Raw genomic sequence first — 14,871 nt, forward strand, 5'->3', positions numbered from 1 at the left:
AACAGATTATTTCCCTCCATACTATCAGAAAAAGAAAGGTGTTGAATATCACCTTTAGCTGGAATTAGTTTTAAGTGATCACCTTCATCCTGATGGGAGTGTTCCCTTCCAGGATGCCACCGGACACAAAGGGACAAAAAAGGGATAGCAAACAATAAAAATATATAGTCTTTATGACCTCCAGCTCTAAAAAACAACTAAACAGTTATGGGACATTTTGTGTCTTTTTGCTATCTACCACCATTATCAAAACACCAAATCTGGGAATATCTTTTAAAACGACATCCAGATACCTGGAGAGTCAACGCCAACTCTTATAGAAGGGGTTGTCATCTTATTTCGCCGTATATATAAATCAATCTCTAATATAAAGCATATCAAGGAGATTGCTGTTGTGATTTGTTGAGATTTTCTGATGAAATTGAATTGACAGACTTGACAGGGGTTCAATCTGAGAGCGAACTTCGGGACACTGCACACTCACAGGTGAATCAGCCAGTAAATTGCCCTGTGCTAATAAAACATGTTTTATTCAGCATAACCGTTGCTTGTGATTAAGTGTATGAAGTTCTAAGTACAGCCAAGGAAGTAGAGAGCAGTTTTCCATAGATATTGGAACAGTTGTAGGAGTTTTCTTTCCTGCATTTTTGCTTTTTTTTGAATAGTCTAATTCAAACAGACTGACGGAGTATTTACACGGTGTTGTAGGCAAAATCTAAATGATCTGTGAAGGGGGATGATGGGTAAACGGTAGAGGGCAGCAGTCGGAGAGCTAATGGGCTGGCTGAAACGTGACGAAATGAAACAGGAAGTGCGTCACTGTGTTTCCTTGTTGACGTTTTGTTTTAGGAAAAGGCGGTAAATGGTGATAGGGCACAGGTCTGTTTCTAGGGCTTGGCTTCAGTTTGTTCGCGGTTTCTGCAACGTTCACCGCAGCACTGACGGACAGTGGTCGGAGATGGCGGGTAAGAGAGGAGCGCTCATCGTGCTGGAGGGGGTGGACAGGGCCGGGAAGACCACGCAGTGCAGCAAGCTGGTTCAAGCTCTGCAGCAGAGCGGCAGGCCGGCTGAGATGATGAGATTCCCCGGTGAGAATGCTTTCCGTTTTTCACCGAAGGAGCTTAAAGTTCTTCTCTGGCTTTAACGTGTCTGACGTGTTGTCCCGGGGCGGTTTTCTTCATGCAGACAGGACCACGACGATCGGACAGCTGATTGGGGCTTACCTGGAGAACAAGAGTGATTTGGAGGACCACACGGTGCACTTGTTATTCTCTGCAAACCGCTGGGAGATGGTGTAAGACTCTCTACGTTAGTGTGAACATATGTGCCAATGAAAATCTGTGTGGAAAGAAAATCTCAGGTGTGTTCAGTACCTTTAATCAGAAGGTCTCCTGAGGTCGGCTTCCTATTGGCTGCAAATCAGTGTCAGTGGACTGATCCTCGAGCTAACATGTAGGAAGTGACACGTTCCCAAGTTACTCTGATGACAGGCACTACAGTAGGAATGATACAGAGAAAATGGGAAGCAGTCCATGTTTGGACTTTTCAGTGCTTTAGGTTTACTTCATGCAGTCTTAAACAGGGGCGGATCTACAGGGGTGCCACCCTATTTGCATATGACAGTGTTGTTTATTAAAAGAAGCTAGCATTAACACCTTGAGCCTAGCTACAATTAACACTGAATATAATTTCTAAAACTGAATATACTGCATATTGTCAGGCCTGCAGGGTTAAGGCCTGTGGTGTTATGTGGCAGACAGACTACTTCACTGGCACAATCAATTTGTGTGACATCTGATTGAGATGACCTGTGTCCTTCAACCTTTCATATTTCACTTTTTCATCAGAATTAATGGGAAATTTTGGATTTTAAATTTTGGTAGTTTTAAATTGTTTTACAAAAACGCCCGATGCATTGGCTGCATTTTTAGCTAAATAGTTGTATATGTCTTTGTTTACAAAATTTGTGCATAGGTTTTTAAAATGTACAATTTATATTTGCATTTCAAGTTATGAAAATAATTAACTAAACATGTTTGTGGTTTTTACAGTAAAAAATAAACTGATTTCATATTTTTTGTGATTTTAGATCACATGTATTATTACACTATAGCAATGAAAAAATAACTGTAAATTCAGACATGTGAGGTTGTGCTAAAAATAATAATACCAAACTAAGCAAGGCAAAAAAAAAAGGATCAAGCTGTAGTCAAAAATGGTAGTTATACCCTGGACCCCAGAGGGTTAACCTAATAAAACATGAAATATTAGGTTTAAATGTTTGGTGATAAATGTGTTCATGACAGTGCAGATTTCTGGCATTTTGTTTACATTTAAGCACAAAACAATCTGATTATTTCTGATATAAAAATGACTGTGAAACGTAAGTTAGACTTGTGATTGGAAATTAACCGCCCCATGTTCTGTAGATTTGTGGATTTTATAGTTATTGGGCTACATTAATTTTTATTATATAGGCTATGTTTTATGTAACTGAAATATATAATTATGTGGGCTAAAGAAAATAGTGAAGTTATAGAATATATTTATATGAAAGGTGTATACTTATTGCAGTTGACTTATTTTAATCATATATAATGCATTTTACAGAATGTAACACCTGCATATGTGCCTAAACACTAATGGTCTGGCTCAACTGGAGACACCAGGTTAATAAAACCCAACAGTGTAATCAGCAGCTGGACGAGTGTTTTAATGTCAGGTGTAAAACCTAAAGCAGACAAACGGGTGGATGAAGAGGGAGCAAAGATTTCTGATCTTGTCTTTCTTTTTAAAAAATGAAGGGACAAATTCTGAGAAAAACGCTAACAAAGCAGAAACCCAGTGATTTGTATTGATGGCTTTGTTTAATTTATTTCAGTAGCATTTTTTTTTGTGTAGAAAAACTCAGATGTTAGTTTTTAAAGGACCCAGAAAGTTCATTGGAAATTTTATGAAACAATAGCTTATTACGTGTGATTTTTAAATTTTTTTAATAATGTACATTTACTAAAAGAAAAGTCATGATTTGCAGATAATTGTAGCAGTTTGGTCCTCTTGAGATCAAACTGGGCTGCCTGTGGCACGTGAATTAAAATGGTTTGAGACCCTGTAACACAGGCTTTGAGCCTTATGGCTGAGAGGACTAGCTGTTTATTGATGCACAACTAAATATTTCCTAAATCAATATCACATTTTTAAGGTTTCCTAAAAAGTAAAATCCTTCTATGACAAAATCAGTTAGTGCTTCCCACCTCAGAATCAGCTGATTTATTTTTTTTACAGCAAGTTTAGTACAATTAGATAAGCCATGTTCATTTTTTTTCTTCATGCTATGAATGTTATAAATCACAGGTCCTTAAAAGTGCATAGTGGTGAGTTCAGTTTCACGCTTTTTTAAAAAATTTTATTTGCATTGGTTCCTTCTCCAGTTTTTTAAGTGCAAATGGACTGAGTGGCAAACACGACAGCAAACATTGCTGGTTGTATCAAATGTGCTGACATTTATGTTTCATTTCCTTTAAGTCTTTACACAGCCTAACAGATTCTAACCCACAGGCCTTTAATGAAGAAGAAGCTGGAGCAAGGCATCAATCTGGTTGTAGACAGGTATGCTTTCTCTGGAGTTGCTTTCACCAGCGCTAAGCCGGTAAGTGCATTTATTCTGCTTTTCAAACTCCATCCATCAGTTTGGTATTGCAACATGCAGTCGAGCGTGACAGATGGAGGTTTTTTTGTCTTCTTCAGGGCTTCCGCCTGGACTGGTGCATGCAGCCTGATGTGGGACTGCCAAAGCCAGACCTCGTAATGTTTCTGCAGCTGAACCCAGCCGAGGCTGCTCTCAGAGGACAGTTTGGGCAAGAGAGATACGAGACGAGCGTCTTCCAAAGAACAGTGCAACAGCGGTTTGAACAGCTGATGAAGGATCAGACAGTAAACTGGCAGGTATGAGGGAAGCCTGAATGGAAGATTTATTCCGACAGGATGTTTAAAACGGGGATGCATCGGGCCAATATCTGTGTGATCAGGTGCCACCTGTCAGCTGCAAAGCACCACCTAAACTCTATTTCATGCCTGCGACACCAACAGCTTTTCTTCATGTCTTTATAGTTGCACTGGCTTCCCTTTTCTGATCAGTCTGTGCAATCACATACAGTAATGTATCATGTTACCACCTCCTGGGTTATTTTACTTCACCTGTGTTCGTCCACTCCACACTGACAGGTGTTAGTGAGAGCAGTATAAAGCTTGACTTGCACTGCAATGAGACTGAAATGAATAAATACTGTGAACAATGAGTATGCTTTATCATACTTTATCTTGGGCCTAGTGTTATTTATTGTTCTAGAAATAAGAATTCAGAATGTGAATTCTTGGATAGTTTTCATTTTTACAAAGTTATGAAAGCAGTCTGAGGTTCTCTTATGGGGCTTTCACACAGGATGTATCATGCACCGAGCTGTGCTCACTACTAGAATCAGCGAGCTGCAGAGCAAAGAGCTAAACAGGCAAAGCTTCACTACTGTTAAACTCCACAGCTGCATCTATTTGGATAGAAACCCGTTTCCAAGGAAGTCTTTTCCTCCTGTGGTTCTGATATGAACTTTTCCACTCTGTCTGCTGGATGTCTTCTTTCTACTTTAGGGCAGTCCAAGTTTATATTTGCTGAACTGTGGCAGCGGTGTCCAATGCTGCCTCCTGTGTGAAAGCACCTCCACAGTCTCTTCATTGCATGTTATTAACGTTAAACTATCTGGAAAAAGACTAAAGTCGCCGATTTGTTCTAATTATTGAAATTTTCTTCCTCAGGTGATTGATGCAGCACAGAATATTGAAAATGTTCACAAAGACATCACAGCCCACAGCCTCAATGCCATCAACAAAGCACAGAACCTGCCGCTCGGAGAGCTCTGGAGTGAAACTCTTAAAAACTAGAGTCCTCTCCTGCACCCCACAAACTTTATCCCACACGTTTACTTGAGTAAAATATTACGTCCCACACTTATACAAGTCAAGAGAGCTATACAAATTGAAATTCAGCTCTTTTTATTTTTGCTTTTTTCATTCTTTTACATATCTATTGTTCTGTCACCTGCCTATATACTGCTTTGATTAAATAAATAATCTTCCAATGGATGAGTGTATATGTTTCAGACTTGGCGAGGATACAACTAAGACAACTTGTCTTCAGATTTGACTAAATTTGGTTTCGTTACAGGCTGTTACAGACGTCAGTTATTAGTGACAAACCGCGTAAGCCGTGGGCATCATGACCGCACCGTGTTTCTACACAACATAAAACTGTTATGGCAATTTTACTAATGGAGTCAGGGAAAGGCACCATATCACTTCAGAAGAAACATTTAAAAGTGTTAAGACTTAAATGGAAACACGTGTATGTGAAGATGTGCATACAGAATTTATCCTGAGCTCCTGCTACAGCTCCCCTCCACCCCCTTCCTTCCCCTCCCTCAGGCAGTCTCAATGATGGAGCATTCAGAGGCTGTGTGCCACACACTGACTACACCACTGGAGCTGGACTGGCTCAAGAGTTTTCCAGTTCATGTTCCTTCACTCAGGCTTCCCTTCTGGTTCAGAGAAGAGACGGTGAATCTCCCGTCCGCCATCGAGAACAGCAAATCATTGTTCGTTATGTTCGTCACAGGGAAAGGATTTCAAATTCCTCGTCCTCTGAATCGAAGAATCGTTCCAACCTGTCTGAGTCTGAGAAATCTGCAAAGGAAAATTTTAAAGAAAAATTTAGATTCATGTTTATTAACTCTGTGAGTTGAGACACCAGAAACAGTGTTTTATTTATCTTTAGAGGGGATTCACACATCTTCCTTGCTGTCATGCATTTTCTTGTTTGGTGAGCTTTACAACCAATCAGTGTAGCATTATTGCCACTGGCCCCCCTCTTAAAGGGGGGTAAAAAAAACCCCAAACATTTTAATTAACACCCATCAAAAACTAACTTTTCTTACCAAAACGTCCTCTTCCTCCCAAAAGAAAGAGCTAAAGAGTAGCTACAACACTCCCCTCACAGAGTTGAATTAGTTTTTAGCATATTTAAGAAAATAATTTGCAGTATATTTACCAGGAGTAAGGTTAAGGGTGTCCACGCTGACCATATGAGAGGGCTGGCTGTCTACGAGTTCGAACATAGGCAGGGTCCCTCTGTTGCAGGACAGCTACAAGACGAGGACAATTATTTTTGCGATATTCCAAAAACACAGCGATGCCTTTATTAAGTTGTAATAAACAAAAATTAATGTTACAGACAGAGAGAGACACACCCTTCTTATGCGCATACACCAGTCATCAAACTCATCCTCTGTTCTGCAGAAGAAACCCTGGAAGAGCACAGAAAACACATTTATGTCTAACTATTAATATTCATATCTGCACACAACAGCCTGTGTGTCATCTGATATGTTGTTCTGTTGATTGTTGTATCAGCCGGAGGCACTTCTGAAAGGTCTTTAGCAGCATCTGGACACAGTATGACATTTTTTCCAAGCCCGTCGTTATTCCACTAGCTCTTTACATGCCTCCACTGCCTTATCAGACTCTTTCATACTTTCCAACAAATGCTGGACAAACTTGGGATGAGATCTGTTAACATCTGTTAACCTAATGGAAGGTTCAGCTATGGATCTTTTTTTTAGTTAGTGGGTAATCTGTTTTCCCCTTTATTATCCTCTTTACTGTACGGAGGAAAATGCTGTCAGACATAAACTGCTCCGTGGCGCAAAAAAAGGTTGGGGACCGCTGGTCTAAGAGACGAAGACTGTTCTAAGAGCTCTGCACTGTCAAACTCTCCCTGGCAGTCCTACCGCTGCGATGGATGGGTCCAGTTCACAGATGTGCATGCGACAGGGTGGGTGCTGGCAGTGGTACGTCTCATCGGGGACCTGACTGTCTTCAGACGGCTCCACTGCAGGCTGTGTGGTGTGTGGGTCTAAATAGATGAGTTCTTCTCCTGGGGACAAAAACAAGTGTTCAGACCCAAGCGGGTAACTTAATGAAGGTGTTTAAGAAGAGAAGGAAAAAAAAGAATCACATGATGAACATGAGCTGTTTAGAATGCACAGTTTATTTCACAAACACAGAGACTAGACATACCGACATAACCAATGAAGTAATGGGCACTGTTGGGTTTTCCCCCAATAACACCAAGGGACTGAGGCAGCATGAAGCATTGCTGTGAAAAGAGACAAGAGGGTTTATCTCACCCCAGCTGTGGCTGAATTTGGCTTATATATATTTATATACACCATGCTGGCACTGAATGGTTCCTCAAAATCCCTTTCACTAAATTAAAATCTATGATAACGTACCGGGAGTTTTATTCAGGTACCGTTCTTGCATTGTTGATCTCATAATGCTGTCAGTCATGAGGGGTCATTAAATTAATAATGAAGCTTTTTATTTCCGTTTCAGCTGAACAGAGATGTGCTTTTTACTTCATGTGTTAGAGAGACGCTGGGATTGAGAAGCGGGCAGTGGAAGGCTGTGCCTGGAGTTGTGGCATACATAAATTCTACAGCACTGAGACTATTGAATCTGTGGAAGTGGCTTGTAATTCTGGAAGTGGATAGAGATTTAAATTAGCAGAAGCTGCTTTTGAACACTTTTGTATCTTGGCACTGCTGATGAATTATTTATCTTGTTCCCAAACAGACATCTGCACTACCCACAACCCTTTTCGAATTTTAGTACGGATAAAAGTCAGGCACACGGAGACTACATCCATTATCTGACTGAAAAGCCGAGGACACTACATGCTCAGACTGTGGTAACTTTTAAATAGTTATTTTCCTGGTCACTAAAATAAAAGAGCATCCAAAGACAAAGCATTTTGCTCATTGTGCGTGACTTTCTGACTGGTGGTTGGTCACACTTGCTCCAGGCTCCAGTTGCCTAGGTAACTGTCTGTAAATGTGTGTACCAAGCTGTTGCGTGTCAGTCAACTGTATCATTTGCTCTCATTGGTTGTCATTTTGTAGTTTAGAATAGTTTTGCCTGAGCCCACTTTAATTCACCAACAGTTATATCAGCTGTAGTCTGGGCTCAGTGTCATTGATTTCCAAGGTCTCTGCACTGCTACTTCCTTCATGTGTGATTCTCCTTAACAGTATTGGATTTCTGATTTCTAAATGCCTCACATTCTACAGTTTGTCATTATGTCACTTCTTTGTGGTTATCTGTCATTTTTCCCATTTTGCAAATCACATCTGCACTGACAGTGCTCATTTTTCATGATACAGTGGTCATAACTACTCACAGAATTAGTTGTGTCATTATGCTGTACATGCTAGTTTCTCACCTTGAGGGTATCAATGTAGGCATCATTTATATCGCTCAGGCCCAGCCTGAGGGGGATGAGCAGTACCAGAGGTCTCCAGAGCGCCGTCTCCTCCTCAGCCATAGCACACGCTCCCTCCAGGCATCCATTAAGCTCCCCAACTCCCTCCGATTCTCCATAGGCTCCTGCAGCATCCAGCCAGGGCATGCAAAGGCGCTCTACAGAACAATGATCACAAAAACCAGAAAATTACTCAGATTACTGTCGACCATGCTGCCATTACAATACAGTGAAGGAAAACTACACCAGATACAAATTAGGTCTGAGTAGAGTTATGCCTCTACTGGTAAATTAAGTAGCAGCATAACTCTGTCTTTGGATGAACTTTGTTTCTTTGCAGAGACTCATATCAATCTGCAGATGTTTACACACAGAAACTGTTAGATTTGGTCAAACAGGAACTGTGTAAACAGTCCACAGTGACATTTATGCAAGTTAAGCTAATGAAAGAAACACCAAGTTACAACATAGCTGCACTCACTGATCTCCTCGATGACCACAGTGTTGTCCATCGCCACGTGTACAACTACTTTGCTCCACGTATCAAACACCGCCAGCTTCCTGAAAGCAAAACAGCACAGGACAGTCACACGTTTTAATTTTACCCCAGCGCTCCGAAACACTCGAGAACTGCCCACCCTCTGGACCTCCTGATCCACTGGGAGCTTTGTGAGTCAGTCTGATGGAAGTGCAGCCCAAAAATGTAAATTTCGTGGGGCAAACAGGAAATTTTTCATCAAGTTTCAAAACATGGTGGTTCCGTGTTTCTAACATTTTTGTGTTTTGATTAGCGTGAAATACGATTCTGAGACTATATGTGATGTCACAGCACCGTAATTCACTTTAGCAGCAAGCTCCTGACAGCATCACTTTTGACAATCCGAATCAGCGCTTTCTTTTACATCCATACGAGTTACCCCTCAGACATAAAAGGCTTATGGGGTATAGATGACACCCCGCTGGGCAAGTGGCGTGGACACCAAAGTTGTGAATGAGATATCTCCAAAACAAGTCGATGTAGGACTTTCTCAGACCAGTACAAATACTGGTGACCTTGAACTCAAGGTCAAGTGATATGAGAGTGGGATATTTCATTGGGGGTTTTTACTCAGCTTTCTTTTTTCCTGTTCTTACCAGGATTCTTTTTGATTTTCCTGCAGTAGTGATAAATGTCTGAAAAATGAACATAAATAGCCGACCAATGAGCAGAAAAAGCTAATGGATTAAAGTCCAACAAGTAGCAACAGGTGGATCCCAGATTTGTCAAGGAGTCAACAATTACCCCATAAACTTGAGAGCAGCAGAAATGCACTAAAAATGCTTTAGGCCTTAAAGACACAAATAATGTGTGCTTAAGAGAAATGCTGAACACAAAAACTGTTGTTTGCTCACAAAAATGCTGCACAGCACAGCTTTAATCTTTAATTTACAGAGCCAGTAATTCCTTTGTTCCAGCTTTCAAAATGTGGGGATTTCTTGCTCATTTTGGCTTTGTGTGTTTGCGTGAAGTCCACAATGGACCCTTGTGGTACTTTCCTGTACTTACTTTAGAACCTGGGCAACTGTGTTTGGTCCATACCACTGGCCAATAGGCTTTCCCTCTCCAACTCCCATTTGAGCTGCAGCATTTAATAAGAACAGAAGAAGAATTTCCTGTGAAGTTGTTCACTCAAGCCTTGGTGTAACTGGAATGGTTTGAAGCTCACTACTTACCAATTTGATGGATGGAATAATAGCTGTCTTTTTTGTCGATGAAGGCGTTGAGAAGACTGATGTACTCCTCTCTTTGTTTCTGTCCTTTGGCCCATCTCCAATCTGAAAACAAAAAGGTCAGTTATGAATCTGTCAAAAACGACCCTTGTTTCTATTCACTGGAGACGGGCTGTTGGTGCCACGCAGAGATAAAGTCCGCCTTACCTCTTCCTAAAAGTCTGCACACCAAGGCCTCGCCCAGAATCATCTGGCCACACCGTAACATACATCCCCACCCTGTGTCTGATGTTGGTCCGGTCCCCCCTGTAACAGATTCATGGGTCACCCATAACTCCTTTTGATAGCCAGAGGTCACATTAGAAACGTGTGACAGAAGTTATGAAGACCAGAACTTACCAATCGGTGGGAAGTTTTTTCTGTATGTGAACCACAGCCGTGAAGTGACATCTGATAAAATCTCATCTTTCTCTACAATACAGACATCGGCACATTACAACATATCCACATCATAATGACAAAACAGAGTGGCTGACTTTGTGATGTGTTTCATAGGTAGGGATGGGTATCGTTTAGGTTTTATCCGATACCGGTGCCAAACCGGTACTTTTGAAACGGTGCCGGTGCTTAAACGGTGCCCAAACCGGTGCTTAAAGAATGGAAAACACAAAATTGGTCCAAAAACCTCTCATGTTCAGCTGTTTTTTTGTAAAAAGATAACAATGTTAGTCTTTTCTGCAGGTATACGGCATATATGGTATCACTCTGGGCTGGAAGCAGTGCTTAAACAATGGAAAAAACACAAACTTTGTCCAAAAACCTCTCATGTTTAGCTGTTTTCCACTTTTTCTTCGGTCATTTTAGCCTTTTTGGCCAGGGTGAAGGGAGTATCTGACATCAAACAAGAAGACAGCCGCATGTAGCTATGATGGTGTTTGCTAGTTCACGTTACATGCATTAATTTAATAACGCGGTTAGCTTACTCAACGTAAATTACACATGAACAACATTAAGCTACTCACGCAGAGAAGAACGGCTGCTGCTGCCATCATCATTTCTGCTACACTGGCAGGGCTAGGTTCATCGGATTTAAAGTGTGACCTCCTTTGACAGTATCAGCTTAAAGCACTTGTTGCAGGCTGCTGAGTTTGCATCTTTTGCTGTGAAGTACAGCCAGACTTTTGACCGCTTTGCCTTGGGCATTTTTAATCTGTAGCTCTGCTCTAAAAGAACGTACGTACCTGGACCCGCCTACTATCCTCGAAACGTAAAATGATTGGCTAGAATCTAAAGTGTATCATTCCATACCAATTGGTGGCGGTAATGCACCTTTCAGTTGTTTGCCAACCGCCAATAGAAATGTAAGGAAGAAGAAAGTGTATCACAGCTCAGGAAAAAAAAGCACCGAAATAAAGCACCGAAATGCGCGCTGCTTTTCGGTCTGGTTACTACCGTTTATGTCAGAACCGGTGCCATGATGGCACCGGATACCGGTACCCATCCCTATTCATAGGTATTGAAATTTTTATGCGAGAAGATTCAAGTCCCACCTGTGAGTGCATTGTATTCTTTACCCAAGATCCACACAGGCTCCGAGGTCTCGGGAAAATCTTCAAACTCAACAAATCGAAGTGTGTCGTATGTCAAGGTAGCTGCAAAAAAAAAAAAAAAAAAAAAAAAAAAAGAGTCTGAGGGAAGATAAAGCTGTTTTCACTCTACTCAACTCGGGCAGCTTACACGCTGACAGCTGAGGTGGTTTATCTCTTGCTGTGCAGTGCATGTGAGTGAGGACCATATTCAGACTTGTCAGTAAATGTCAGGTGATCACCAGCATTATCACAGGCCATTTACTGCAGCTGATAAACATGAACCTATCTCTCAGGGAGTTCAGATGGAGTATCCATTAGTTGCTGGAGTGGACTCTAAACCACATCCAGGAACAAAAATTTGGGGGCTTTTAAGAAACTGATTAAATCAAGTGCTCACATTTGTTGCAGTGTCCAGCCTTTAAGCACTTAATATCCAAACCATTCAATTCAATTTATATAGTACCTAAATCCAAACAACACTTGCCTCAAGGCACGTGAAAATGTAAGGTAAATACCTCACAATAACACAGAAAATCTCAGCAATCAGGCGACCCACTATGATTTAGCACTTGGTGACAGCGGAAAGGAAAATCTCCCTTTTTACAGGAAAAAACCTCTTGTTTGCAGTAACTTCTCTAAGTCAACATATAATCTTCTGCAGACTGCCTGCCATGCACACGATCAGCAATCCAAAGTAATGGACAGTGCACAAGAGAGGTGAAGGGAGGGCATGTAGGACGGAGTGGGTGGAGAAGTGTCTGAAGTGGTTTATGTCAAATGCAGAAAAAACAAAAGGGAAGGTTAAAAAGATGGTAGTGAGACCTGCTGAGATGCATGGTTTTGAGACTGTGGCACTGATGAAAAAACAGACCGGTGATCTGGAGGTGGCAGAGCTGAAGATGTGAAGACGCTAGATTTTCATTGGGCGTGACCAGGATGGATGAGATTAGGAACACATACATCAAAAGGGCAGCGTACATGTCACAGTTTGGAGACAAAGTCTAAAAGTAAGGCTGAGAAGGTTTTTGACATGTGCAGTTGAGAGACAACAGATATATGGGCAAAAGATGTGGAAGGCTAAAAAAAAGGAAGAAGACAAAAGACGTGATTTGTGGATGTAGTGAGAGAGGACATGGAGATGGTTGGTGTGACAGAAGTGGATGGAAGACATAGTGTAAGATGGAGGTAGATTATCTAACATGAGGACTCCTAAAAGAAACAGTCGAAAGAAAGAAAAACACTGCCACAAGACCAGGAGAACCTGTATTTGTTTAGTGTCAGGTTAATGTGGTTAACGACTGTCTATTTGTTTCTTACGATCGCTCACTGCTTACATAACACACACAGCGAAATTCCCTAAAAAAAATTGTTCTCAATTAAGTTTTTTTCCTGTTTAGTTAACCCCAATCTGAACCAGCCTATCTAAGCTTAATCTAGCACACCCTCTAAAACAACCAGAAAACTGCCTTTTGAGTCATGAGTAGCTAGTAACCACGAAGAAAATGTATGAAGCTGAATTAAACTCTGGAAGTAGCAGCCTTGCTGGGAGCTAGGAGAAAAGAGCAGGTACCATCTGGATCCTGTAAGCTTCTGGTGCTTCATTTTAAATGTGAAACAAAGTTGGAGACAGCAAGTCAATCAATATTTGAAAGACAGGTATGGAGAGGTCACTTTTATATTGAGAGGACTTTATTTTGAAAGGCCATGCCACTTGAGTCAGTGAAAAACACTCATCTATCAGCCTGAAAATGATTCCTCCATGCTCTTACTTTAAACTCAGAGTCAGATAATTTTACTGATCCAAAAAAAAGCAATTCATTTGCAACTTACCTACACAACCTACTTGCAAAATAGCAATAAAGTGAAGAAAATGGACAAAAAAAACATAATAGATTGACAAAGAAATGTGTATAAAAATTAGTAATCATAAAACGAAGTTATTCTAAATTACCACTGCAAAAGTTAAGAGATTTAATAGCTGATACAATGAAGGATTTTAAATATCTCTACTTGTTCTACAGTGGGTTACAAGGTAGTAACGACCTGTTACTTCCTGAACACAAAAGATAAAACTTGGTCAAGATGTTTAATAATAAGTGAGCACAAATTTCTCTGCCTAACCCCCGTGATTTTGGAGCAAGTGCTAACAATGCTGCTGAGGGAGTTTCTATCATTAAAAGCTAAAAACATTAAACGAGCAGATACAAGGAACTGTTAAGGGACTTTCAATAACTGAATAACAAAAAAACATAAAATTTAATTTTTGTCCCTAAAGACTTGATGAGGATGGTCAATGTCCAACCACAATAACAGGCTAGATTCAGGCTTCTCACTGCAGCTGGAAACACTGCGCTCAAAGCCAAGATAAACTTCAGCACAACAGTAACAAACATCAATAAATGACCGAGTTCTGATTAAAAACAGGAGCAAAACTCCCATTAAACCTGTTATCAGACACTAGAAAATATCTTAACATGCCTTAATATTCCCACCGAGCTTTAAAAATACGTGTTGCCCACATAATTAACAAGAGTCAGGCTAACAGCAGCTTGATAACCGATGTGATGGTGACAGCGCATCAGCAGGGATGCTCATCTTGGGCGTAACAAAACGTTAGCTAAAAAGTCAAAAGATCTATAGAGGACAAATTATTTAGAACAACATATGGCATCACAAGAAACGACACCTTAATGAACGTTTTGTGATGACACCACAAGTTGTCAAAGCGGGAATCCCGCAGATTTAGCAACAGTAGCAGCAAGCTAACGATAATTAGCAGTTAGCTTTAGTCATCACTTTAGCAGCTAGCGTCACCGAGGCAGGCTGCCAGCTGGCGACGCTGATCCCAAAGCGACAGAGCAGAAGTGCCACCGCCAGGTGTTAATGAGTGATGCTGTAGTCATTATGACTTCTAACGAGATTGCTAAGGGAGTAAAATATAATATTTTCCTGTAAAATCTCGCTTACCTGCATCCATCCCGACGGTCTTCACCCGATCTTGTTTGTTGTTCTCTGCACTCGGACACGCTGGACCAATGGGAAGAGAAACCTGCTGCGGAATCCGGAAACAGCCGGGACGTTTCTGTCAATATCCAATCGAATCTGGCGTGGCGGCTTTAGGACCAATCGGGAGTGCGTGACGTATCCATCCCGTGGAAAGCGGTTTCATGGTGCGTTCACGTACACAAATAAACACTAAAGGTG

The 14,871-nt window shown here is 41.1% G+C and overlaps 2 protein-coding genes and 1 long non-coding RNA gene across 3 annotated transcripts; 2 read left to right on the forward strand and 1 right to left on the reverse strand.

The window, feature by feature from the left end:
* The first annotated feature begins 21 nt into the window (after nt 1-21).
* Nucleotides 22-5,945, forward strand: dtymk (deoxythymidylate kinase (thymidylate kinase)). The gene is made up of 5 exons (XM_085150149.1): nt 22-1,088; nt 1,186-1,294; nt 3,559-3,649; nt 3,748-3,945; nt 4,810-5,945. Exons 1-5 carry the CDS (start codon nt 863-865, stop codon nt 4,933-4,935), a joined length of 750 nt encoding a protein of 249 aa, XP_085006275.1. The 5' UTR covers nt 22-862; the 3' UTR covers nt 4,936-5,945.
* Nucleotides 3,405-14,769, reverse strand: atg4b (autophagy related 4B, cysteine peptidase). Its single transcript, XM_085150147.1, has 13 exons — nt 14,635-14,769; nt 11,629-11,730; nt 10,478-10,549; nt 10,286-10,384; nt 10,082-10,183; nt 9,915-9,987; nt 8,850-8,929; nt 8,330-8,526; nt 7,126-7,204; nt 6,837-6,982; nt 6,297-6,353; nt 6,098-6,191; nt 3,405-5,733 (listed from the first exon to the last, which is right to left on the reverse strand). Exons 1-13 carry the CDS (start codon nt 14,642-14,644, stop codon nt 5,660-5,662), a joined length of 1,185 nt encoding a protein of 394 aa, XP_085006273.1. The 5' UTR covers nt 14,645-14,769; the 3' UTR covers nt 3,405-5,659.
* On the forward strand, nt 10,530-11,789 carry LOC146491224 (uncharacterized). Its single transcript, XR_014872203.1, has 2 exons — nt 10,530-10,633; nt 11,592-11,789. It is a non-coding gene; the product is annotated as an uncharacterized LOC146491224 (long non-coding RNA).
* Nucleotides 14,770-14,871: the final 102 nt, after the last annotated feature.

Source organism: Neolamprologus multifasciatus, chromosome 23 (assembly GCF_963576455.1).
Source record: "Neolamprologus multifasciatus chromosome 23, fNeoMul1.2, whole genome shotgun sequence".
Taxonomy (NCBI): Eukaryota; Metazoa; Chordata; class Actinopteri; order Cichliformes; family Cichlidae; genus Neolamprologus; species Neolamprologus multifasciatus.